The sequence below is a fragment of the Prionailurus viverrinus genome, chromosome B3, assembly GCF_022837055.1.
Source record: "Prionailurus viverrinus isolate Anna chromosome B3, UM_Priviv_1.0, whole genome shotgun sequence".
Taxonomy (NCBI): domain Eukaryota; kingdom Metazoa; phylum Chordata; class Mammalia; order Carnivora; family Felidae; genus Prionailurus; species Prionailurus viverrinus.
In genome coordinates, this window is record NC_062566.1 from 79,559,917 (window position 1) to 79,583,318 (window position 23,402).

General features: G+C 43.8%; 1 protein-coding gene and 1 non-coding gene across 2 annotated transcripts in view; one reads left to right on the forward strand and one right to left on the reverse strand.

The window, feature by feature from the left end:
* Nucleotides 1-2,974: 2,974 nt before the first annotated feature.
* Nucleotides 2,975-3,138, forward strand: LOC125169217 (U1 spliceosomal RNA). The gene has a single exon (XR_007153536.1). It is a non-coding gene; the product is annotated as a U1 spliceosomal RNA (small nuclear RNA).
* A 1,328-nt stretch (nt 3,139-4,466) lies between these two features.
* Nucleotides 4,467-23,402, reverse strand: part of SNX6 (sorting nexin 6) — a 62,244-nt gene continuing 43,308 nt past the window's right edge. The window contains exons 10-14 of the mRNA XM_047862685.1: nt 21,936-21,975; nt 16,892-16,978; nt 13,927-14,086; nt 13,754-13,839; nt 4,467-6,309 (exon numbers count right to left, since the gene is read on the reverse strand). Coding sequence (XP_047718641.1) covers nt 6,256-6,309; nt 13,754-13,839; nt 13,927-14,086; nt 16,892-16,978; nt 21,936-21,975 — 427 coding nt within the window. The 3' untranslated portion in view covers nt 4,467-6,255. The remainder of the gene's footprint in view (nt 6,310-13,753; nt 13,840-13,926; nt 14,087-16,891; nt 16,979-21,935; nt 21,976-23,402) is intronic.

Sequence of the window (23,402 nt, forward strand, 5' to 3'; positions counted from 1 at the left end):
TATGGACATGTCCGAAGGACACCGTAGGCACCCTGAAGGGGTTTTTATAGGCCCGATCTGAGAACATTAGAACATCAAAATAAATTTCAAAACAGTTTTGGGTTACAAACAACTGAACAAAATAACAACCATGAGTTCGTATCGTTAGCACACAGGGAAGGAGGGAAAGTCCTACCTTACGATGCCAGCTGATAACTGAAGAATGAATGATGGCATTAGAAAATGGACATTTGGCAATCATAACGCAAGAGCCATCAGTGGATGCTAAAAACTGTTGTGTTAAACAGGATATTCACATATCCTCAAATTATCTCCATACAAATCACTTAATAATTACAAAGGGAAAACTTGATGAACACCTCCAGTGGCCGACAGTTGCAGTGCTGGCCCCAGTACCCAGGTGCTTCTGCAACACCCCAGCCTACTGACTTTGGCCTTCGCTATGTGACTTGCTTTGGCTAATGGGACATTAGTAAATGGGATGCAAGCAGAAGGTTGAAAATCACTTGCTCACTAAGACTGGCCCTCACTTGCCTGTCCTGAGGCCACCATGAGAAGAAGCCTGGGTTAGCCCGTTGGAGGATGACATCGCCGGAGTGAACGTGAACCGTGTCTGCCGAAGTCCCCTAGACCGACTAGGCCCCAGGTGACCTGCAGGCTGGCCGCCGCGGCTCCAGCGATCCCGCTTGAGACCGGCAGAACTGCCCGGTGGAACCCAGCCAGAATCGCTGATCCACAGAATTGTGAGCAAGTGAAACGGTCATTATTTCCAATCGCTAAGTTTTACGGCAATCTGTTACACAGAGACGGGTAACCGATACACCTCCTTCACTAAGTAGTCGATGTTAACCCCACCAGTAATAGAACAAACTGCCTTCACGTGCCTCCAAACGTGGTGCCCAGAGGAGGCCTGTATACATCTGCTAGGTCTGTCATAATAAAATACCACCAACTGGGTGGCTTAAAAAAACAGAAGTGTCTTCTCTCACAGTTCTGGAAGCTAGAGGTCCAAAAGCAAGGTGCCAGCAGGGCCATACTCTCTCTCTGAGGCTCTGAGTGGAATCGTCCCCCGTTACTCCCCAGCTCCCGGTGGTGACAAGCCAAGCCTTGGCTCGCTTGCGGCTACATCACTACACTCTCTGCTTCTGCCATCGCATGGTGTTCTGTCAGCGAGTCTCTTCACGTTGCCGTCTTCCTCGCGTAAGGAAAACAGTCACATTGGATCAGGGCCCGCTCGAGTGACCTCACCTTCACCCGACTGTATCTGCAAAGATCAGATTTCCAAAGAAGGTCACAGTCCTAGGTACCAGGACTTAGGACTTCAACATATTTTTTTGGAGGGACACAAACCAACCCATAACAGACACGGTATCATTTACGTAGCCTTCGTGTCAAAAATGCAAGTACAAAAATGTACTTGCGAGGGAAGCCAGGACAACTCAAAAACTGAAGGACGGTCTCCAAAATGACTGGCCCGTAGCGTTCAAAAAAGGCCTGCATCATGAAATGCAAAGAACTACCTGGGAACTATTTCAGATAAAGAGACATGACAACTGAATGCAACACATGATTTTGAATTTTCCTTTGCTCTAAAGGACATTATTGGGACAATTGATGGAAAAGGGAATAACGTCTGTAGAGTAGTAAGATTGTATCAATGTTCATTTCTTGGTTTTGATAATTCTCCTGGGGTTAGGGAAGAGAACCATTTGTTTGTTTTGAGGAGTAGTACACCCTAAGAAAGGAAACTTCCTGAAACAACTAACAATCCAAAACGTGGGCCACCTGGGTGCTCAGTCCCTTAAGGGAACGAGCCTTGGTCATGATCTCACGGTTGGGGGCGGGGAGGGGGCGGAGAGGGGGCTCGGTGCGCGTGGGGCTCCCCGCTGACAGCACGGAGCCTGCTTGGGATTCTCCCTCTCCCCTGCTCTCGCCCCGTCCTCCCGCGCTCTCTCTCAAAATAAATTAAAAAACAAAAGAAAAGAAAAGTAAAGTAAAAGGACGTACAACACGTTAACTCGGATCTTGATGCTGCTAGAACCTCAGAGAAGTCTTTGCTGACCCAATAATCTCTAGTCCTGTCTCTTGCCTTGCTTTGCTCCAGGGACCCGATCACCCAGGAACACACAACACTTCAATCATTTTGCTCCTATCTGAAGAGGATATTTACCTTTACCTCCACTCGATCTCCGGAAAGAATCTTCTTGTACAGAAGAGGAAAAGACAAATCCGGGCAGGCTGAAAGAGGCAGCCGAAGCCCACAGGATGAAAACGTGATATTTCCGTTCATTTGATTTTCGGAGACCATTGGACGCCCCTCCCCAGCCCACACATCTACTCTTGAGAATGGACGCCTTGTCCTGACTGACGCCCTCTGTTCAAATTTTCTTTTCGTTGTCGCAAGATTAGGTTACTACGTAATCCGAAAGGTCATACTGAGGATTAAGACAATTTCGTGTTAAATTGGTGACAAAACTCTTAGTATTTAAGGTTGAGTTGATTCTCTGTTGCGCATTGCATGTAATTTTCGTTGCAAGGAAGGGGAGACTTAACCCACCGCCTGGGTGGGGCCTGCAGCTTCTGGACGCCGCGGGACCCCGTCTTCTCGGGTCTCCCCTCCGGTCCCGACTCCTCGCCGCCCTCCCCCCATCCTTCGCTCCAGGCACCGGCGGTCTGCCGGGACACTAGCACATCCGTTGTCCCAGAGCTGGAGCCGCGACGCGGGGAAGCGCGCGACAAGGCGTGGCGTATGTAGATGAACAAGCGCGCAGAGGCTGCCGGTCCCGGACCGCCTGGGCGCGCACGTCCCGCGTGGGGGCTAGGCAAAGGCGCCCGAGGTTGTTTTGCGGACGGGAGAGGTTGGAGCTGAGGGGGGCTGCGGGCATCCGGGGCGCGGAAGCCGCGTGGGGCAAGTGACCGTGTGTAAGAAGCGTGGCGAGCGCGAGGGTGTGGGTCGAGGCGGGGCGAGCAACTCATACTTACCTGGCAGGGGAGATACCATGATCACGAAGGTGGTTTTCCCAGGGCGAGGCTTATCCATTGCACTCCGGATGTGCTGACCCCTGCGATTTCCCCAAATGTGGGAAACTCGACTGCATAATTTGTGGTAGTGGGGGACTGCGTTCGCGCTTTCCCCTGGCTTCTCGTAGTCTGAATGAAAGAGTTTGGGTTTAGCTACGCGGCGACGTGGGGTTGTGTGCCTCAGCCTCGCACCAACAGTACGGCCGCGCTGTTGCTGTGGCGTTATTTCTCGTAGTATACGCGTCCCGGGACGCCCCAAACAATCCTGCAGGAAAGTAGTAGAAGCGCGCTTCTCCGCTTTTGCTTGGCTTTGTTTCGCTTTTCTTTGCCTCGTTTTCCGCCAATTGTAGCCCGCGTCCTGCGGCAGCACGGAGAAGATTTTTCCGGTCGCCTGAGAACGTGGTGATAGGCGAGCACGTCAGGGCTTGCGGGGGGCCAGGAGACGGCGCAGAAGTACGTCTGCGCTTCGTGGTCGTTTTCTTTTCTTTGTACGTCCTGCGACACCTCGTCCCCCGCCCCCCCCCCCCCCCCCCCCAGCAGTGTCTCCTTGAAATCCACCACCCTGCTCTGTTAACTTGTGCGTAGTGCCTCACTTCAAAAAGGTCTGTTTGAGCTCAACTTCTGTAGCAGTTCACCACGGAATCTGTGTTGTAGGCGCTTTCCCAAACTAGGGGCAGAGGAGAAACTCGCCCAGTCTTTAAGCCTCACGGGCCTTAGCGGCCCGGGGACCCCCACTTTCTTTCGCAATTTCCTTTCTTTACCATCCTCCACCTTCACTGCCACCGACCCCGCCACCTTCATTCCTCCTGGGTCGTTCATTCCTACTGCTCGCGTCACTCTCTTCCCCTCAGAACGTGCAGTAAAGACACTCTGTGGGAGAAACCCTGTACTACTACCCAGTGCAGGGCTTTGTCTCTGTTAGTGGGCGTCTTCCTCTTTCTCCTTTGTGTCCCCCAGGCACAAGATGGTCCCTAAATGTTTCGTAAATGCCACACCACGAGAGTATTGAAACCAGTTTTTGGTTTGGTTTGGTTTTACGGCGAACCAGCAGCTGAGCTGCGGAATACTTCCATTGTTCTGGAGGTACAAAGTAGCATCTTTCCTAAAGTATGCCCTTGAGGGAGTAACCTACATTCTTCACCTTCTTTGTGTGTTTTGTGACAAGGTCCTTCCTTGGATAGTGCGGTCAACTCATTTATGTGTGTTTTTGTTAAGCACCCTGCCCCACACTAATATGTAACTTGCTGCTTCCACTCTACCCCCACCCCAACAGACACCGTAAACATGTAAACCAGGGACCAAGGGATGTACCTACCACTCTCCTACCCTTGCCCGGAATAAGGCCCCCTTGGTACAAACAAGCAGATTAGCGGATGGATAGGTGCGACACTGTATTACTGCCTTTTGCCCCGTACTTGCTGTTTCTTAGCATTTACACAGCACCGTCACGTTTTCAAAGCACTGTACCAATGTTTATTTATCCTCACAACACCCCTGTGAGGTAGGTAGGTCAGTATGTCCTTTGTAGTAGAGAAACTGAGGCAGACAGAGGTCAAGCGAACCAAACCTGCCTAGGCCACGAGGGCAGACGGCGAAGGGACTGCACCCGAGTCCCGAAGCCAGGGCTCTCTGTCCCGTTTATCCACTGGTGAGCATCGCGTGGGCGTCTTCTCACCAGTGAAGGGGACAGACAGGAAGACCAAAGACACAGATTTCTCAAGCAAACGGGGGGGGGGGGGGGGGGGGGGGGTAGTACAAACGACATCAGGGAATAACCAGGGAACAACGCCAGTGAAAGAGAGAAACGTGAACCAGCACACCAGTAAGGCAAGAGAACATGCCGGAGAGCAAGGCTGGGATCATGGTGACTACGCAGAAGACCTAGACCAGGGGTGGGGAAAATGTAAACGAGGAACCCACCTACAAGGTGACCAACCCAAATACCTGTGGTTTCCAACTGGAAGAAAAGTTAGACAGTGAAAAAAACCAAACCACACAATCGAATTTTAAATTAGAAATGACGTGGCGATAATTCACATTAAAAAGGCCAATCGTATTTGTATTGTAACTAGTACCCTTTTTGGAGCCTTCCATTCCAAATATTCCAATCTCCACCCCCCCCCCCCCCCCCCCCCCCCACGAGGGCTGTTCCTTACAGCACTCTTTCTCTCTCCATACCAATCCGTACACTAGTAGAACTATCAAGTGGCTCGATGGCGTGTCTCAGGGTTAACTGGCCCGGCTAGGGATGGAATTCAGGAAACCATCACAGACGGACCATTCTGTCTGCCTCCTGTATTTTAGAAACAGCTGTTTCGAACCTGCCTCTGCCCAATTCCATCTTCTAGGAAAGGCTGAGAGCACACAGAGAAGCAGTTCATTCTTTCGTAAGGGGATTGGTGAACCTGGTTCAACATGCCATTTTCAGAGAAAAAAGACAGAAGACCTGCACTGTAAAGCATAACGAAGGAGTAGATTGATTATAGCTACTCCAAATTTTAGAGTGATACAATGACCACAGAGTTAAAAACTATCACTGTTACCACGGTTTATTTGACAATAGTCGGTTTAGTCTACAAGTTTAAGGCAAACATACTAATGCAGTCGCTTTTCATCAGAAATCATACTTACAAAGATTACATAAAGTCTGTCCCAAAACTTCTAAGAAATGTTCATTAATTAAAAATAAGTCTGATTAAGATGCTTTTACCAGGATACATGGATGAACTAAGGTGGCATACAATGTTTTTAAAAAAACAAAACAAAACAAAACATAACAAAAACACCAAAAGAAAACACAAGGTAATGGCAACCTTTATCTTGTCTGAACAATGCATCTTTGAAAGGGTTAAACATCAGAAATTACTTAAAGGGAAATAAGATTGGCAGCCATAAGGAACGCTATTCAGAAAATAAAGACCGTTACAGAGGCTACTTAAAAAAGGACTGAACGCTGGGCTTCGGAAGAGGAGGAGCGCACGGTGATGGACAACCGTCCCAGGGAGCACACGGGGAGCTGCAGGAGGGCAGCGTTCCACCACACAGACGGACGGACGGACCCGCAAAACCCGTGGACGGCACCGCTCCATCGCTTCTCAGAAAAAAAGGAGAGTAGATGCACTTGGTCAGCTGTTTCTTTTGTTTCCAGTGAGCAGTAAATGCCTAATCTCATTAAGAAAACAAAAATAAAATCTGAAGGAAGGCAGCCCTTTTTAACCAAAGGCGGAGTGTGGCTTATGTGTCTCCATTTAACACTGCCAAGCAGTTCTGCAGCAACTGTAGGTTACCCTAAAAAGGAAGGAAAAATAAATCATGAAGTGCAGACAGCCTGGAAGAGTTGCAGTGAAAATATAACAGCGCTGGGAATCCCGTAACTAACGCCACCTTTATTAAGACAACAGAACTCCGGAAACAGCTACTCACTATCCACACACGTACGGGTTTAAAGACATAAAACCGTATCCTTTGTTTCACGTGCAAGGTTTTCCACACACCAGATTTCTTCAGGGCATTTCCGTCTAGATCAGTATTATGGTGTTGAATCACTCGGCATGATTCTAACGAGGGATGAAACATGCCCTGTGTGTCCAAGTCAAACTACCGGACGTTTTGCAAGGCCGGTTCTTATCCCTTTCCTCTAGCCGTTAAAATCTGTGTATCAGGGTAGAGGCATATTAAATTATAACGTACGCTTTCAGGACTAAAGTAGTGAGTGATACCAGTTTTTATACACATAGCCGTAAGTTCCCGTACAACGGCATTCTGTAACATTCAGACAGGCCTACGTACCCATTTGTAAAACATGGGCGCTGGCATCCAAATTTAGACACGTGTCCGGACAAATGTAAGCATATGTGGATGACACCGATAAATACACGGGGTAAAGGAAAACCTCTTCCTTCCAGTAAGTAGAAAGCCAACTAAAACGATGGGATTAGAAAAGTGACCGTCTGGCAGCCACCGCAATAATCGACGGAGGCAAAAGTCATGAACGGTGGCTTTGAGCATAAGGCTGAAATGCCAATACCGTAGCCATTAGGTACGCGCGGCGATGGAAAATTTAAATTTCTGTTAATAGTAGTTAAATAAAAACTCAGTTTCTCAGTTGCACCACCCACATTTCAAGTGTAGGCGTTTGACGGCCACGTGTGGCTACTTAGTGGCTACCGTACCAGACAGTGCTGATGACAGGACACTTCCATCATCACACAAAATTCGGTGGGACAGTGCTGGGTAAGCGATGGGGTATTTACACAGTCCCAAGGATCTCCCCGCAGAATACTTCTTCATTTCAAAGTGTTAAATAGTAACTTGGCCACTGAGAAACCTGCAGACATCATCACTTGAGCCAAATGATCAAAGTCAGACACTGCCAGCGAGGCAACTCATCGACGGCACGTACCTCCTGAAAGGATGCAACAACGAGAAGGTCCGAGCACCACTTCTGGGCGATTCCCGCCACAGGTGGGGAATCTAAACTCAATAACTAGACGAACCCAAAGCGAGGGACATTTTATAGACCTGTGCTTTTCAGTGTCCAATGTTATGAAATACAAAGACTCAGGAACTTTCCGGGTTCAGGAAGTCTAAAACGACACGTGCGGGGGGTGCGGGGCGGGGAGGGCACCTGGCTGGCCCAGTTGGTAGAGCGCGCGACTCTCGACTCTCTCGATCCTGGGGGTCGTGAATTCAAGCCCTACAGCGGGTGTAGAGCTCATCCCAAGAAAAACGAAAAGTCACGCCCGGGTGGCTCTGTCGGTTAAGTGTCCGACTCTCGGTTTCTGCTCAGGTCACAATCTCACGGTCTCGGTTTCGTGAGTTGGAGCCCTCCCCCACCCCACCCTGCGCCCGGGGCTCTGCGTTGACAGCGCTGGAGCCTGCCTTGGGATTCTCCCTCTTTCTCTCTCTCTCTCTCGCTCTCGCTCTCGCTCTCTCGCTCGCTCGCTCGCTCTGCCTCTCCCCTTCTCCCACGTGTGCGCTCGCGCTCTCTCTCGCTCGCTCTCTCAAAATAAATACATAAACTTAAAAAATAAATAAAAAGACCTGTGCGCCAAATGTCATGTATTATCTTGAGGATCCTTTTGCCACTAAAGACATTATTCATTATTAGACAACTGGTGGCATAAAAGTCTGTGGATTAGATAATGGTACTGTATCCATAGTAATTTCCTGATCTTTGTAATTGCTCCAAGTACTCAAGAGAATTATTTGGTGTTAGGAAATCGACACTGAAGTGTTTAAGAGCCAAGAGGCTTCCTAGCTGCAACCTAAATGGTTTAAGACAAAAACAGGTATGTATAAGGGTAGGGGTGTGGGGTGTGTGTGTACTGTGTAAAGAGGAAAAGTAAAGAGGGAGGGAGGAAGAGGGGGAGGGGAGGACAGAGCGAACATGACAATATGCACATTTGAGGACCCTAGTGACAACTATCCAGGGATTCTTTGTACTTTTCTTGCAACTTTACTGAGCGCCTGAAATTGGGGGAACATAAACATTTAAGAATTTCAAGTGCCCCAGTAACTGTCCATGTTGTGCCAGTAGAACGATGGATTCTGAGCCTGTCTGTATTTCCGACATGATCTTCTTAAAGGTATATCCCTCCAGTGGGACGAAGTCCAAGGATACACATCCTGCACTTGACACACTGCCAACGCCCTCCAGAAGGGTGTGCCCTGGTCCACACTTACCCACCAGGCACGAGGACTCCACGCCCTCATAGGCAGCAGTAGCATCACCTTTTTTTTTTTTTTTCACTGCCTTTATCATACATTCTATGCTTCATTAATAAAGTATCTGAGACTATCTTCAAGGACACAAAAGTGACCAAATGACCTAATTTTCTGTTATAACCAGGTTCCAATACATGGCAAGACATATCCCGGTTATAACGAGTGAAATCCAAAGTAGTTTTAAACCATCTGGATGTAAATTTAACCAATGTCTAATCTCTTTGGAATGACTTCTATGGATTCTGGGACCAAAATGGGACTTTGTTCAGATTTGCAAAATCATCAAGAAACCTCAGACGAGAGGGCAGGGTTTCTCAACCTCGGCGTTTTTTTCTTTTTTTTAAGCTTTATTTATTATTTTTTTTAAATGTTTATTTTATTTTATTTTTGAGAGAGAGACAGAGAGGGGGGCGGGGGGAGAGAATCCCAAGCACGCTCCACGGTTATCAGTGCAGAGCTGGACACGGGGCTCGAACTCACAAACCCGTGAGATCATGACACGAACGGAAACCAAGAGTCAGACGCTTCACTGACTGAGCCACCCAGGCGCCCCAAGTTTTGTTTATTAAAGTAATCTCTCTACCCCCAACGTGGGGCTTGAACTGGCGACTCCGAGATCGAGAGTCACACGCTCTTCCGACGAGCCAGCCAGGCACCACCCACCCTACCCCCCATTTAAAAGAAGATTTTATTTTATCATTATTTTTAAAATTTATTGTCATTTTCTTAGGTAGGTCAAGAGGCGGATGCTTGACTGACTGAGCCACCCAGGCGCCCCTGAACGATTTTATTTTTAAAGTCATCTCTACACCCGACGTGGGGCTCGGACCTACAACCCTGAGAACACCAGTTGCACGCTCCACCGACTGAGCCATCCAGTCTCAGTGTCCCTCAGTCTCGGCACACTTGACGTATTTGGGGCTGTCGAATCCTTTCTAATAATGGGGACTCTCCTGTGCCCTGTCAAAAGTTTAGCAGCATTCCTGCCCTCTGCGCCCTACATACCGGTCGTAAACCCACCCATCCTCCGTTGTGACTACCAGACATGTCTCCAGAAATTGCTAAATGTCTCCCGGGAGGCAAAACTGCCTCTCGTTGAGAGAGCCACTGGAGCAGAAGACCCATCAGAGAACACATTTCAGAAAGGACCTGAAAAGCACAGAAATCTGGAAACCAGAGGCTGACAACCATCTACATAGTAAGGGTCAGCAAACTTTCTGTAAAGGGCTTAAACACGTAGTCAACGTTTTAGACTTTGAGAGACATGTGGTCTCTGTTTTGCTGTAGTAGCATGAAAGCAACCAGAGACGGAGCACAAAGGAACGAGCTTGGCTGTATTCCAGTAAAACTTCACTTACAGATGAAATCTAAATGTCACGTAATTATCACGTGTCACGAAATACTATTCTTTGGCCTTTTTTCAAAGAACCACTGAGGGGCACCTGGGTGGCTCAGTCGGTCAAGCGTCGTCCGACTCTCGATTTCGGCTCAGGTCATGATCTCACGGTTGGTCGTGAGATCAGCCCCGCCTGGGATTCTGCACTGGGCGTGGAGCCTGCTTAACATACTCTCTCCCCGGGACACCTGGGTGGCTCTTTCGGGTAGGTGTCTGACTCTTGGGTTTCGGCTCAGGTCATGGTCTGGCGGTTAGGGAGTTCAAGCCCTGCATCGGGCTTCACGCTGACAGTGAGGAGCCTGCATGGTGTTCTTTCTCTCTCTCTCTCTCTCTCTCTCTCTCTCTCTGCCCCTTCCCTGCTCGTGCTCTATCTCTCTCTCCCTCTCAAAAAACCAACGCCATTCTTGGCTCACAGGCTACACAAAAACAGACAGGCTGTAATCTGCTAATCCTTCCTTAAACCTGTTAACAAAATCCTGAAGAGATTTTGTAACCTCCTTACAAAGAAGAAACATAGTGAACATTAGAAACCAACACGGGTGCAGTAACAATAAATCGTGCCAACCTTATCGAAATATTTTCTTTTGAGAGGGTGATTAGACCAGGAAATCCTCAACATATAGCTTCATTGTAATGAGGAATTGGATACATCTTGTATCCATCACAGATAAAATGGAAACGGTTGATGATAGTATAAATAGGTGAATTCCTAGCTACCCAAATAGCCATCACCAAAGAATACTCATTAATAACTTAATATCAATTAGTATAGAAAGAAAGGGAGGGAACTAAAAATTCAGCCTTTTTGGGTACCGTGCACTTATCCGGTTAGATGAACCAATGTTGACTCCTTTGGTCCCGATCAATCTTTTAAAGTAAAACTTAGATGACGACATAAAAGGGAAGGTCATACAAACTACAAATGTCCATCACTTGGGAGTAATCACCACTCTCCTAGTCAACTACTATATGATCAAATCGAAGTTTCCAAAAGATCTCACGCTGGGCTCAAAACTAGCAAGCTACAATTTGACAGACATAACCGTGGCCTGCAACTTCATTTTAAAAATTAAACGCTCAGTACATGAAAAAGTTCTAGAGACCTGTTGCACGACCATGTGAATATACTTAACAAGGCTGAACCGTACACTTTAAAAGTGGGTAAGACGGTACATTTATGCGTTTTTTACCACAAAAATGAAAACTATTCCTACAAAGAATTAAACACACAACTATAGGTTGGAGGCTCGAAAACAGACCAAGAAGGAGGAGGAGAACAGGGAGAAGATGTGTGATTATGAGCCAAATCAAGCTGGTGTAAGATGGCGCTAAACAAAACAAGACAAAACACAAAAGAACCAAAAAACAAAAAAACCAAACCCTTATACGACAAGCAAAAAGAAAAAGAAAAAAAAGAAAAAAACACAAAAAAACCCTTATGCCTCTAAAACTGCCGTGAGGGGCGCCTGGGTGGCGCAGTCGGTTAAGCGTCCGACTTCAGCCAGGTCACGAGCTCGCGGTCCATGAGTTTGAGCCCCGCGTCAGGCTCTGGGCTGATGGCTCAGAGCCTGGAGCCTGTTTCCGATTCTGTGTCTCCCTCTCTCTCTGCCCCTCCCCCGTTCATGCTCTGTCTCTCTCTGTCCCAAAAATAAATAAACGTTGAAAAAAAAAATTAAAAAAAAAAACAAAAAAAACTGCCGTGAGGAGAAACGTGTACAATAATAAGTCCACGTGTGGGAAAGGTGTTTCCATTTCTGGGTGCAATATTGAAAAAAAATTTTAATGTTTATGTACTTATTTATTTTTTTTGAGAAAGAGAGAGACAGACATAGAGACGGAGAGAGACAGAGCATGAGCAGGGGAGGGGCAGAGAGAGAAAAGAGGGAGACACAGAATCCGAAGCAATTCCAGGCTCTGAGCTGTCAGCACAGAGCCCGACGTCGGGCTCGAACTCACCGACTGTGAGATCGTGAGCTCGTGAGATCGTGACCTGAGCCAAAGACAGAGGCCTACCCAACTGAGCCACCAAGGGGCCCCGGCATGCAATATTTGAAAACAGCAATGACCTAGTGTAATAATATAAAAAGCTTATTGAAATGTATGGGATAAAATATATTTAGCTCAAAGATGTCTAGCTTGTAGGAGAGAAAATATTCAAATATTTGAGGGTAATATATCCAAATGTTTCTGTGGGAGAAATTAAATTCATTTTTCTTTCTTTTTTTAAAGCCAACCCATTTATTTTGAGAGTTTGAGAGAGAGAGAGAGAGCGAGCGAGCGAGCGAGCGCACGAGCGGGGAGGGGCAGGGAGAGAGAGAACCCCAAGCAGACTCCACGCAGAGTTGGACGCAGGGCTCCTCCAGCTGACAAACTGTGAGACCATGACCTGACCGAAACCAAGAGTCGGACCCTCAAACGACAGAGCCACCCAGGCATCCGTCAAATTTATCTTTCTTATTTCACGTGACGAAACTCTGACCAATTTGTCAAAGTGACACAGAAGCGGATTTCTGTGCGTTATGGAGTGTCCCGGACGTCTTAGTGGAGTTTCAAGCTTTTTAATGACTTTCAAAGCGTAAATACTATAAATATATTTAAAAAAAAAAACAACACTAACAAGTTTATTTACATTTCTTTAACACTTCTAATTTGGGGAATTTTGAATATATTTTTACTTTCAGTCCTTCTGATTGAAGCCAGCAAATATTAAATTTTTAAAGAAGTTTTTATTAAAGATAGATTTATCTTTTTTAAGCAGTCACAAATGATACTGGTTTCCATATTAGGTACTAGGGTCTTGCAGAGCTGACCGCTTAGAGAAACTGTACGTATTATTCTTGCTTGAATTAGATGATCTTTAAGTTCGCTCGCAATTCTAAGATTCTCTAGTTCTAACCTTATTAGAAGGCTTGGGCCAAGCTTTATCTTAACTACAAGAAAGGGCTGAATCTGGAGGAAACAAACACTATAAAAAACGCTGGGCGAAGGATATTTATTTACTAACATTAAATTATTTTGAAGTACTAAAATGATCTTCAAAAATTAGCATTCCAATTATAATTCATTCTAATCCAGGAATGGTTCTTCCAATATCCCTCCAGAAAGAAACTGTCATTAAAGGATTATTATCAATTCCATAACTGACTCCTTCCTTCCTCCCTGCCTTCCTCTCTTTCTTTTTTTTTTTAAGTAATCTCTACACCCAACACCCAACGTGGGGCTCAAACTCACATCCAGGAGATCAAGGGTCACATGCTCCACCGAACGAGCCGGCCAGGCACCCCATAATTCATTCATTCGTTCATTCATTCATTCATTTCTTTCTTTTCTTTCTTTCTTTCTTTCTTTCTTTCTTTCTATCTTTCTCTCTCTCTCTCTCCCTCCCTCCCTCCCTCCCTCCCTCCCTTTTCTTTTTAATGTTTATTTTTTACTTTTGGCGGGGGAAGGGCACAGACCGGGGACAGAGGATCTGAAGGGGCCCCCCCCCCCCCCGCACAGCCTAACGTGGGACTTGAAACTCACCAATCGTGAGGACCCAGGTGCCCCAAGACTGACTCATTTCTAAATTATAAGTCACGTAAACTATTAAACCTTGACTATGACACTAACCTTTGCATGCTTCAGTTCTAACTCTGCCAGTTCCACTAAATTTTTTCTGAATGCGGCAACTCTTCTCGTCTTAAAATCTATAAGTTCTGTGAACAAAAGAAATTAGGATTAACTCTTTAATTCACATAATAGTTGAAGGTATACCGTATAATTAAAGGTTAATATAACAGTACCTTGTTTTGCAGATTCAGATATTTTTTCAAATTTCTGACAACATAATTGTTGGGATGTCTCAGCCTGAAGAACATCTTTATTTTTCGCTCTTGCTTTATCCAGTGCTTTGTTAGCATTTTCATAATCCACTAGTGACCTAGATCTTCGATAGAGGAGATCCTATACAACAGAATGCTTCACAGTAAGACACGCTGCGTGTTTCCAACAGTTACGGGCAACCACCACCACCCCACTGCCCCCATCATCATCAGAGCTAACGCTTACGCCATGAAGATCACATGCCAGTCACCCTCCAAATGGTCTTTATAACAGCTTTATGGAGATGTAATTCACACACAGACACCTCGTTCCAAGTGCACAATTCACGGGTTTTTAGTGTGCTGGCAGAGTTGTATAACCATCGCCACCATCAATTTTGGAGCATTTTTGTCGATCAAAAAGAAACCCCACATCCATCAGCAGTCATTCTTCATTTCCTCCTTGCCACCCCCCAACCCTAGACAACCGTTGATCTGCTTTCTGTCTCTATAGATTTGCCTATTCTGGGCGTGCCATGAAAAAAAAAATGGAATCACGGCATATGTGGCCTTTTCTGTCTGGCTTTCTTCACACAGCGTAAAGTTTCGAGTTCATTCATGTTATAACTGAATCAGTACTTCATTCCTCTTGACTGCTAAATAATGTTTCGCCGTAAGGACAGACACACCACATGGATGTGTCCGTTCACCAGTGGAGAGACATTTGTTTGTTTCCACACTCTGCCTATTATGAATGATGCTGTTATGAACATTCGTGTATAAGTCTGTGTGTGAACATGTCTTCCTTTCTCTTTCTATCTCATTACTTAGGGGTGGAATTGCTGGGTCACTCGGTAATTCTACGTTCAACCTTTTGAGAAACTGCCAGACTGTTTTCCAAAGCGGCTGCGCCATTTTACATTTCTGCAGACGCTGTATGAGTGTCCCAATTTCTCCACATCCTTGGCAACGCTTATCTTTTTGATTAAAGCCACCTGGTGGTGTGAAGTGGTATCACGCTGTGGTTTTATTTTACAAAGATTTAATGAATTAATTATTGAAAACAATTTTTAAAAAGGTTTATTCACTTTTGAGAGAGACAGAGACAGAGCAGAAGCGGGGGAGGGCAGAGAGAAAGGGAGACAGAATCTGAAGTAGGCTCCATGCTCTGAGCCGTCAGCTCAGAGCCCGATGCGGGGCTCGAATCCACAAACCATGAGACCATAACCTGAGCCAAAGTTGGATACCTAACCGAATAAGCCACCCAGGTGCCCCTTACTTATTAATTTTTTTTTTTAAGTTTATTTGTTTTGGGAGAGAGAACAAGAGTGGGTGGGGCAGATACAGAGGAGGAGAGAGAAAATCCCAAGTAGGCTCCACACTATCATCGTGGAGACTGATGTGGGGCTTGAGCTCATGAACAGTGGGTTCATGACCTGAGCCAAATACAAGAGTCAGACACTTATTCAACTGAGCCACCCAGGCACCACTAATGATTTTATGTTTTAAGTAATCTCTACACCCAATGTGGGGCTTGAACTCGAGACCCTGAGATCAAGAGTCACATGTGCTATAAACTAAGCCAGCCAGGTGCCCCAAGGCCTATTTATAATTTGATAAGGAATGAAAATGTGGTGTTCAAATCACCACTGAACACATGGGAATTTTCTGTACAATACATACCGATTCATAAATTAACACAAAATTTGGAATATCTGAGCCACTAAGTTTTCAGTGCTTTTTTCAGTTGTTTCTGTTAAACATTTTTTGGATAGTAAGAGTTTTAGTCTTGCACATACATAGACTTCCAAAGGAAATTTGGGTTCCCTGGGTGGCTCAGTTGGTTGAGTGATCGACTCTTGATTTTGGCTGAGGTCATGATCTTGCGGTTGGTGGGTTTGAGCCCCAGGTCGGTCTCTGCACTGACAGTGCAGAGCCTGCTGGGATTCTCAGTCTTCCTCTCTCTCTGCCCCTACTCCCCCTCTTCACTCTCAAAAAAAAAGGAAATTTGAGTCGCCTTAAAATAAAACACATTCTGATTTTAGAGCTCATTTACCCCCAAAAGATATATATAGACCAAATTATGACTCCTTTAGCTACGGGGTTTACTTTTTGTTTTGTAGGCATTTTACCTGAATGACTATGCCAAATTCATTAAAAAAAAAAAAATTCTAATCTATACTGTATCAGAAGCTTATAGAGGAAACATTATTTTTAGTTATTTTTTAATTTTATTATTATTTTTAATAATTTTTTTAAAAATGTTTACTTTTTGAGAGACAGAGTGAGAGAGCACATGCGTGCACAAGCTGGGGAAGGACAGAGAGAAAGGGAGACACAGAATCCGAGGCAGGTTCCAGGCTCCAAGCTGTCAGCGCAGAGCCTAATGTGGGGCTCGAACTCATGAACCACAAGATCATGACCTGAGCCAAAGCCGGATGCATAACTGACTGAGCCACCCAAGTGCCCCAAGTTTTTATTCTTTTAAATAAGCACTAGGCCCAACACGGGGCATGAAGTCATGACCCCAACATTTAGAGTTGCATGCTCTACCAACTGAGCCAGTCAGGCACCCCAATAGAGGAAACATTTATGTGGGGTTCCCTGACCTACAATTTATAAAAGGAGAAAAAAATTCACACTTGAGAATATAATTTAAAATCAACAGATTAATAATTTTTAATAACCTTAAATCTAACTTCTAAAGAGATGGCTTTTAATAAAACAGTCCTTTTTATTTTTATTTTTTTTCAATGTTTATTTATTTTTGGGACAGAGAGAGACAGAGCTTGAACGGGGGAGAGGCAGAGAGAGAGGGAGACACAGCATCGGAAACAGGCTCCAGGCTCCGAGCCATCAGCCCAGAGCCTGACACGGGGCTCGAACTCACGGACCGCGAGATCGTGACAAAACAGTCCTTTTTAAAAAACAGTGAACAGTAAGTTACCTTAGCAGCTTGAGATTCCCTTAAGTAATATTTTAAAAGGTCAGAAAGTTTGAGGTCCTCATCAGCAGACACTCGTGCTTCTATTTTCTGAAAAAGGGGAAAAAAACAGGCATTTAATTAGCACATAGTCTACACCCCACATTTTCTTTCTCAATTACTGTAAAAAAATTAAAGTTATAAATATCTATAGTATCCACTCCTATTTAACCTAAGTTTCCCACCCTCTCCTTTCTACTAGCCTATTACTTTTCTTCATGATTATGACAAGAAATAAACAGAAAAAAGGAGATCAAATGAAATTAGTGAGTTTTTGGAAGGACACAATATCTGATTCAAGTTCCCAGCTAGACTGTATTTCAGTACCATCTTTCAGCACTTACATTTTCTCTTGTTACTTCCTTTCAATGATATGTACACATGATTTTAAAGTGTTAAAGGCTGACGATGGTAGACTAGGTAACAAACCAATCTTCCTACTGAGAACAACCAGAAAATACAGTCAAAACATTACCAAAATGTGCCTGAAGACACCACAGACTAATAAACAGATGTGGTTCGTTTGAGTTGGGATAAAACAGGAAACAGCCATGTCAGACTAAAAAGATGCAACTCTTCAGTCTGGAGAGACAGTGGATAAAGATGTATTATGTCAACCAAATATAATATAGGGACCTTGTTGGAATCTAAGTCAGATGAACTCCACTGTAAAAAGCCATTTGAGGCAACTGGGAACATGTATATAGCAAGAATTTGGTGACATCAAGGGAAATCATTGATAATTGTATTGACTATATTAAAATTCTTATCTTTTTAAAAAAATGTTTATTTATTTATTTTGAGAATGAGAGAGAGGGAGGGAACCTGAAGCAGACTCTGCACTCAGCGCAGAGCCCAACAAAGGACTCGATCCCACGAACCATGAGATCATGACCTGTGCTGAAATCAGGAGTTGGAGGTTTTACTGACTGAGCCACCCAGGTGCCCCTAATTCTTATCTTTTAAAAAAAGACAGATGTGCACAAAGGGCAGAAACAGAATGAAATGGACATTTTGGGGAAAAAGCACTTTAAGCAATGTAGAAAATGTTAACATTTAGGAAATCTGGGTGACCCATGTATAGGAATTCCTTGTACTATTCTCACAATGTTTCTGTGGGTCTGAAATTCCTGTTGAAATAAAGTTAAAATTTAAAAACCCTACACATCCAGGGCACCTGGGTGCTCAGTCAGTTAAGCATCCAACTTTGGCTCAGGTCATGATCTCAGTTTGTGAGTTCAAGCCCCACGTCTGGCTCTGTGCTGACAGCTCAGTATGGAGCCTACTTTGAATTCTGTGTCTCCCTCTCTCTGCTCCTCCCCCGCTCATCCTGTCTCTCTCTCTCCTTCAAAAATAAAAAACATTAAAAAAATTAAAAATAAAAACCCTACACATCCAACAGAATAACTAAAAAAAGACAACAGCAAGTACTGCAAGCTGTGTAGCAACCCCAATGCTCACATTTATTCTGATGGGAATGTAAATTGGTACAATCACTTTGGGAAACGGTTTGGCACGATCTATGAAAGCTTTTCACATGGATACCCTAAGACCCCTAATTCCCCTCCTGGTTATATATACTGAACAAGTATCTACTTGTTTTCAGCTGAAACTATCTAAGAATGGTCTTAGAAGTACTATTTGTAAAGAGCCACAAACTAGAAATGATCCAAATGCCTACCAACAGTAGGACAAATGAATAAATTTAGGTATATTCTTGCCAAGGAAAGGTATATAGCAACGAATGAAGGAATGAAGGAACTATACCTACATGCAACAACATGGATGAATCGGGGCTCCTGGGTGGTTCAGTCAGCTAAGTGTTTGATTCTTCATTTTGGCTCAGATCATGATCTCATGGTTTGTGAGACTGAGCCCCCAGCCGGGCACTGTGCTGGTAGCATGGAGCCTGCTTGGGATTCTTTCTCTCTTCCTCGCTCTCTGCCCCTCCCCCCACTTGTGCACTCGTTCGCGCGTACTCTCTCTGTCTCTCTCTCAGTAAATAAACTTAAAACCAAACCAAAAAACAAAAACAAAAAACGCAGGGGCGCCTTCGTGGCTCAGTCAGTTAAGCATCCGACTCTGGATTTTGGCTCAGGTTTCTCATGGTTCATGAGTTTGAGCTCTGCATGGGGCTCCAAGCTGTAGTGTGGAGCCTACTTGGGATTCTCTCTCTCCCTCTCTCTGTTCCTCCCTAGCTCTCTCTTTCAAAGTAAATAAACTGAAAAGAAAAGAAAAAAAAAAAAGGAAAAGTACTTCTCCCTCTTCTGAAAAAGGAAAAAAAAAAAAAACCAACACAGATGAATCTTATGTATGTAATGCTGAGTAAATGGAACCAGACATAAAAGAATACATACTGCATGAAGCATTTACATAAAATATGAAAATAAGATTAATCTCTGCTGTTAGAAGCTAAGATAGTGGTTTTCCTTGCAGGAGGTGGTGACTCAGAAAGCAGCTGAAGGGGGGCAGGGCATGCTTTTTTTGTTTTTTAAGTTTACTTATTTTGAGAGAGAGAGAGTCAGCGAGTGCGCATGTACAGAAGGGGGGAGGGGCAAAATAGAGGGGGTAGAGAGAATCCCAAGCAGGCTTAGCAATGTCATCATGGAGCCCGATGTGGGGCTCAAACTCATGAACCGTGAGATCATGACCTGAACCAAAATCAAGAGTTGGATGCTTAACTGATTGAGCCACCCAGGTGCCCCTAAATGTTCTATTTCTTGATGTGGTTGTTCATTATATGGGTGTGTTAAATTTGTTAAATTTCACTGAGCTGTATACTTCTCATATATGCTCTTTCCTATATGTAAAATATATTTCAGTAAAAAGTTAGCAAAAACCTTGAAGCTTAAGATACATTCCCTTACAGAGAAATAAACTTATGAACCTAACAATAAATGCACAGACATAAAATATATTCAAAATTGATTTAGATAAATTTAGATAAACTGATTTAGATAAATCTAGGTAACATGTTAGATGGAAGTTGGGTGCTTTTAAATATGGCTCCTCTCTCCTTCCACTAGGAAGGAGTAGGGGTATGTATGTATGTATTCCCTTCCCTTGATTCTGGGCCCTAACATTGCTTGATCAATACAAAAGTGATGCTGTGCCAGTTTCAAGGCCTTAATGAAACTAGCAATTTTCACTTCCCATTTTTCAGGATGCTTGCTTTCAAGCCACCATACTGTGAGGAAGCCTAAGCAGCTCCATGGAAAAGCAACACGCAAATGTTACAGCCAATAGCCCCGGCTAAAGTCTCGGTTGGTAGCCAGTATCACCCCCAGACACCTGAGTTAAAGAGCCTTCAGAGGATTCTAGCCCACAGCCTTCATATGTTCCCTGTTGAGGCCCCAGACATCATGGAGTAAAGGCAAGCCACCTCTGTTCTGCCTTTTGTGAATTCTTGACCCAAAGAATTCATTAGCATAATAAAATGGCTGTCGTTTTAAGCTATTGATTTTAGGATGGTTTGTGCCACAGCAATAATAACCAGAACAACACCAAGACACCAAAAGAAATGAAGACTGTGGTGCCTATGGCAACGTGCCATCTAGATCTCCTTCATGAGAAACTGCTTGCTGCAAGGAGCATAGTTTGTTCAGAGTCCCAGCTGCAATCTCTCTAGATCAGAACAATATTCATCCCAAGGTTATGATACATCCTTCCCTCCTTGCCTCAGCTGCACCCAATGACAGAGCACAGGGGCCGTAGCACTAGCCCAGTCTTGCTGATGCCGTACTGCCTCTAATGAGCAACTTTGGCTGAGGACTCCCTTTTGATCTGGACAAAACTTTCTTAAGACTGCGCTATAGTCTGAAACTCCTCCTACCAAGTCCCTCTCCTTTCCCAGGTGTAGACCTGCACTATGGTCTGAAGTCTCTTCATGTCTATCCTGCTCCTCCCTCTGTTCTTCCCAATGAATCTCTTGCAAAGTGTTTAATCTCATCTTGACATTTACTTCTGCAAAAATACTAACTCATAAAGCTATTCTGTGATAGTTCCCTATTCTTTTGATGTAGACACACAGGAAACAACTGTATCTTCCTGGAAAATGCTCATTTGTACAAATACCAAAAGTGAAATAATGGGCTTTCGGGACCCTTCACTACAACAACATTTATGTATTTAATGATGGTTTCCTTTGTAAGAAAATAACTCCTTTTCTTTTACTTATCTTCACTATCTATTACTCAATTGACAAAGTCACGTTGAAATCAGATTTCTACAATGGACTAGCCACTTCCAATCTCAGGTAAGTGCCATTAAACACATAATAAACATTTCACTCTTCTCTGAACTTCATCAAAGTGTTTTAATATTATTGTATCTAAGACTAATCCCTGAAAATCAAGACTACATCAATATTAAAGCATTATTGCTACTTAACCTTTTTTGCAGTTGTGTATTTGCCTCATATTGTTAAACTCACTTTTTTTTTAAATGTTTATTTTTAAGAGAGAGAGAGCGTGAGCAGGGGAGGGGCAGAGGGAGATGGGGACAGAGGATCCTAAGCGGGCTCTGTGCTGAAAGAAGCCAGCCCATTGTGGGGCTCAAACTCATGAACCCTAAGATCATGACCTAAGCTGAAGTTGGACGCTCAGTTGAGTCACCCAAGGACACAGATATAACTTGCTTTTAAACCAGTGTGTCAAGGGGGATCAAAAGCAATGCAATCTTGGTAAAACCGTAATAAATCTAAAACTTTCATCTAGCATACAAAGCCCCAGAAAAAGACCATTCTTCATAAAAGTAAACCTAGTCTCTGTAATGAACATGTTCTCTGATCAAGAATATGAACTTTTACAAATACCAAAAGGCCATAACAACAGCAACAAAAAAAATGAGTTTCCTGAAAAACAACTTACAATTTTCAAATCTAAGTCTGTTTCTTCATCCTTCTGAAGTAGAACTCATCTTTCTCAACAAAGTTAAACACAATCATAACAGGTTAAACAGTACTGTATGCAACGATTTAGACTCCCAAAGGTTAACTGATAGTACTTACTCTGGTTTTATCAAATAGTTCTGAAACTTTGAGAAAAAACCTGGAAGGGAAAAATATTTCATCAGAAGCCAGCTCTGAAATGATTTTCCAAGTCAAATGTTGAGACAATATGCCCCCAAACTGTATTAATAACGAACACTGTTATCTCACTACAGTAATATTTGATGGTCTCGTTCAATGCAGACTTCATTTAGTTCAACATCTCTGTACTTCCACCCATGTAACAGATAACTTGGAAACTGTTGTTACAGAAAATCTTACCCTTTCAAAGTAACAATCTAAGCCATATATTTATTAATTTCTAACTTTTTAAAATTCAATTTTTTCCCTAATCTCTATACCCAATGTGGGGCTTGAACTCACAACCCCCGGATCAAAAGGCACATGCTCCACCGACTGAGCCAGCAGGCACCCCTAAGCCATACATACATTTAAACAAAAAAAAATTTTTCCTTACATTCATTAATATGCCACATAATACTAAATAAAGCCCATGATTTCAAAATTCTTATAGAAGTACAGAACAATCAGATCCAAAGAGACAAGAGGCTGATTTAAAAGGAAAACACTAAGGCTGGAACAGCTCTTGAAGTTATTTGATAGTTATGTTTTAAACACCTTCAAATAGAGCTGCTTTGTTTTAGAAAATAACAGAAATGAGTAAGCAATTTGTATCTCAAAATTCATGCTCACTTTTAACTAAATTGCCTATCTCTCAATGGTGATACCAACTAAAAAATATCCCAATGCACAGCTTTTTAAAAGAGTATTCTGTAAAATATGTAATTACTGGTGACGTTATAACTGGATGAAGGCAAGTGCTATTGAAAGCTAAAACACTATTTTATGAACTTTGTTTTACTAAAAAGAACTTGCTTGACAGGTTTATGCCCAGTTACACATGGCAAGGTTGACTTTTTCTTCTTATCAAAGACTTACAAATCCTTTTTTTAAAAATTATGTTTATTCATTTTTGAGAGACAGAGAGAGACAGAGTGTGAGCAGGGGACGGGCAGACAGAGTATGAGCAGGGGAGGGGCAGACAGAGAGGGAGACATAGAATCCAAAGCAGGCTCCAGGCTCTGGGCTGTCAGCACAGAGCCTGATGTGGGGCTAGAACCCACGAATTATGAGATCATGAACTGAAGTCAGATGCTTAACCGACTGAGCCACCCAGGCACTCCAAGACTTATGAATTCTTAGGAAAGGTAGCATGTTAATTAATGTAAGCCATATATATATATATGTATAGTACCTTGCTTTGCTGAAAAACTTGGATCTTTGGATCTTACAGGTCTACTAAGACAAGATACACTAGAAAAAAGATTCAAGGATGTGGCTTAGAAAAAGGCATAAACTAGGAAAATAGTTTTGCCACTTAAGTTTGAAAAAAAAAGTTTGGATTATTTTTCAATAAACAGTTGTGTTTAAACAATATTATAGGAAAAACTAAAATTAACCATGGTT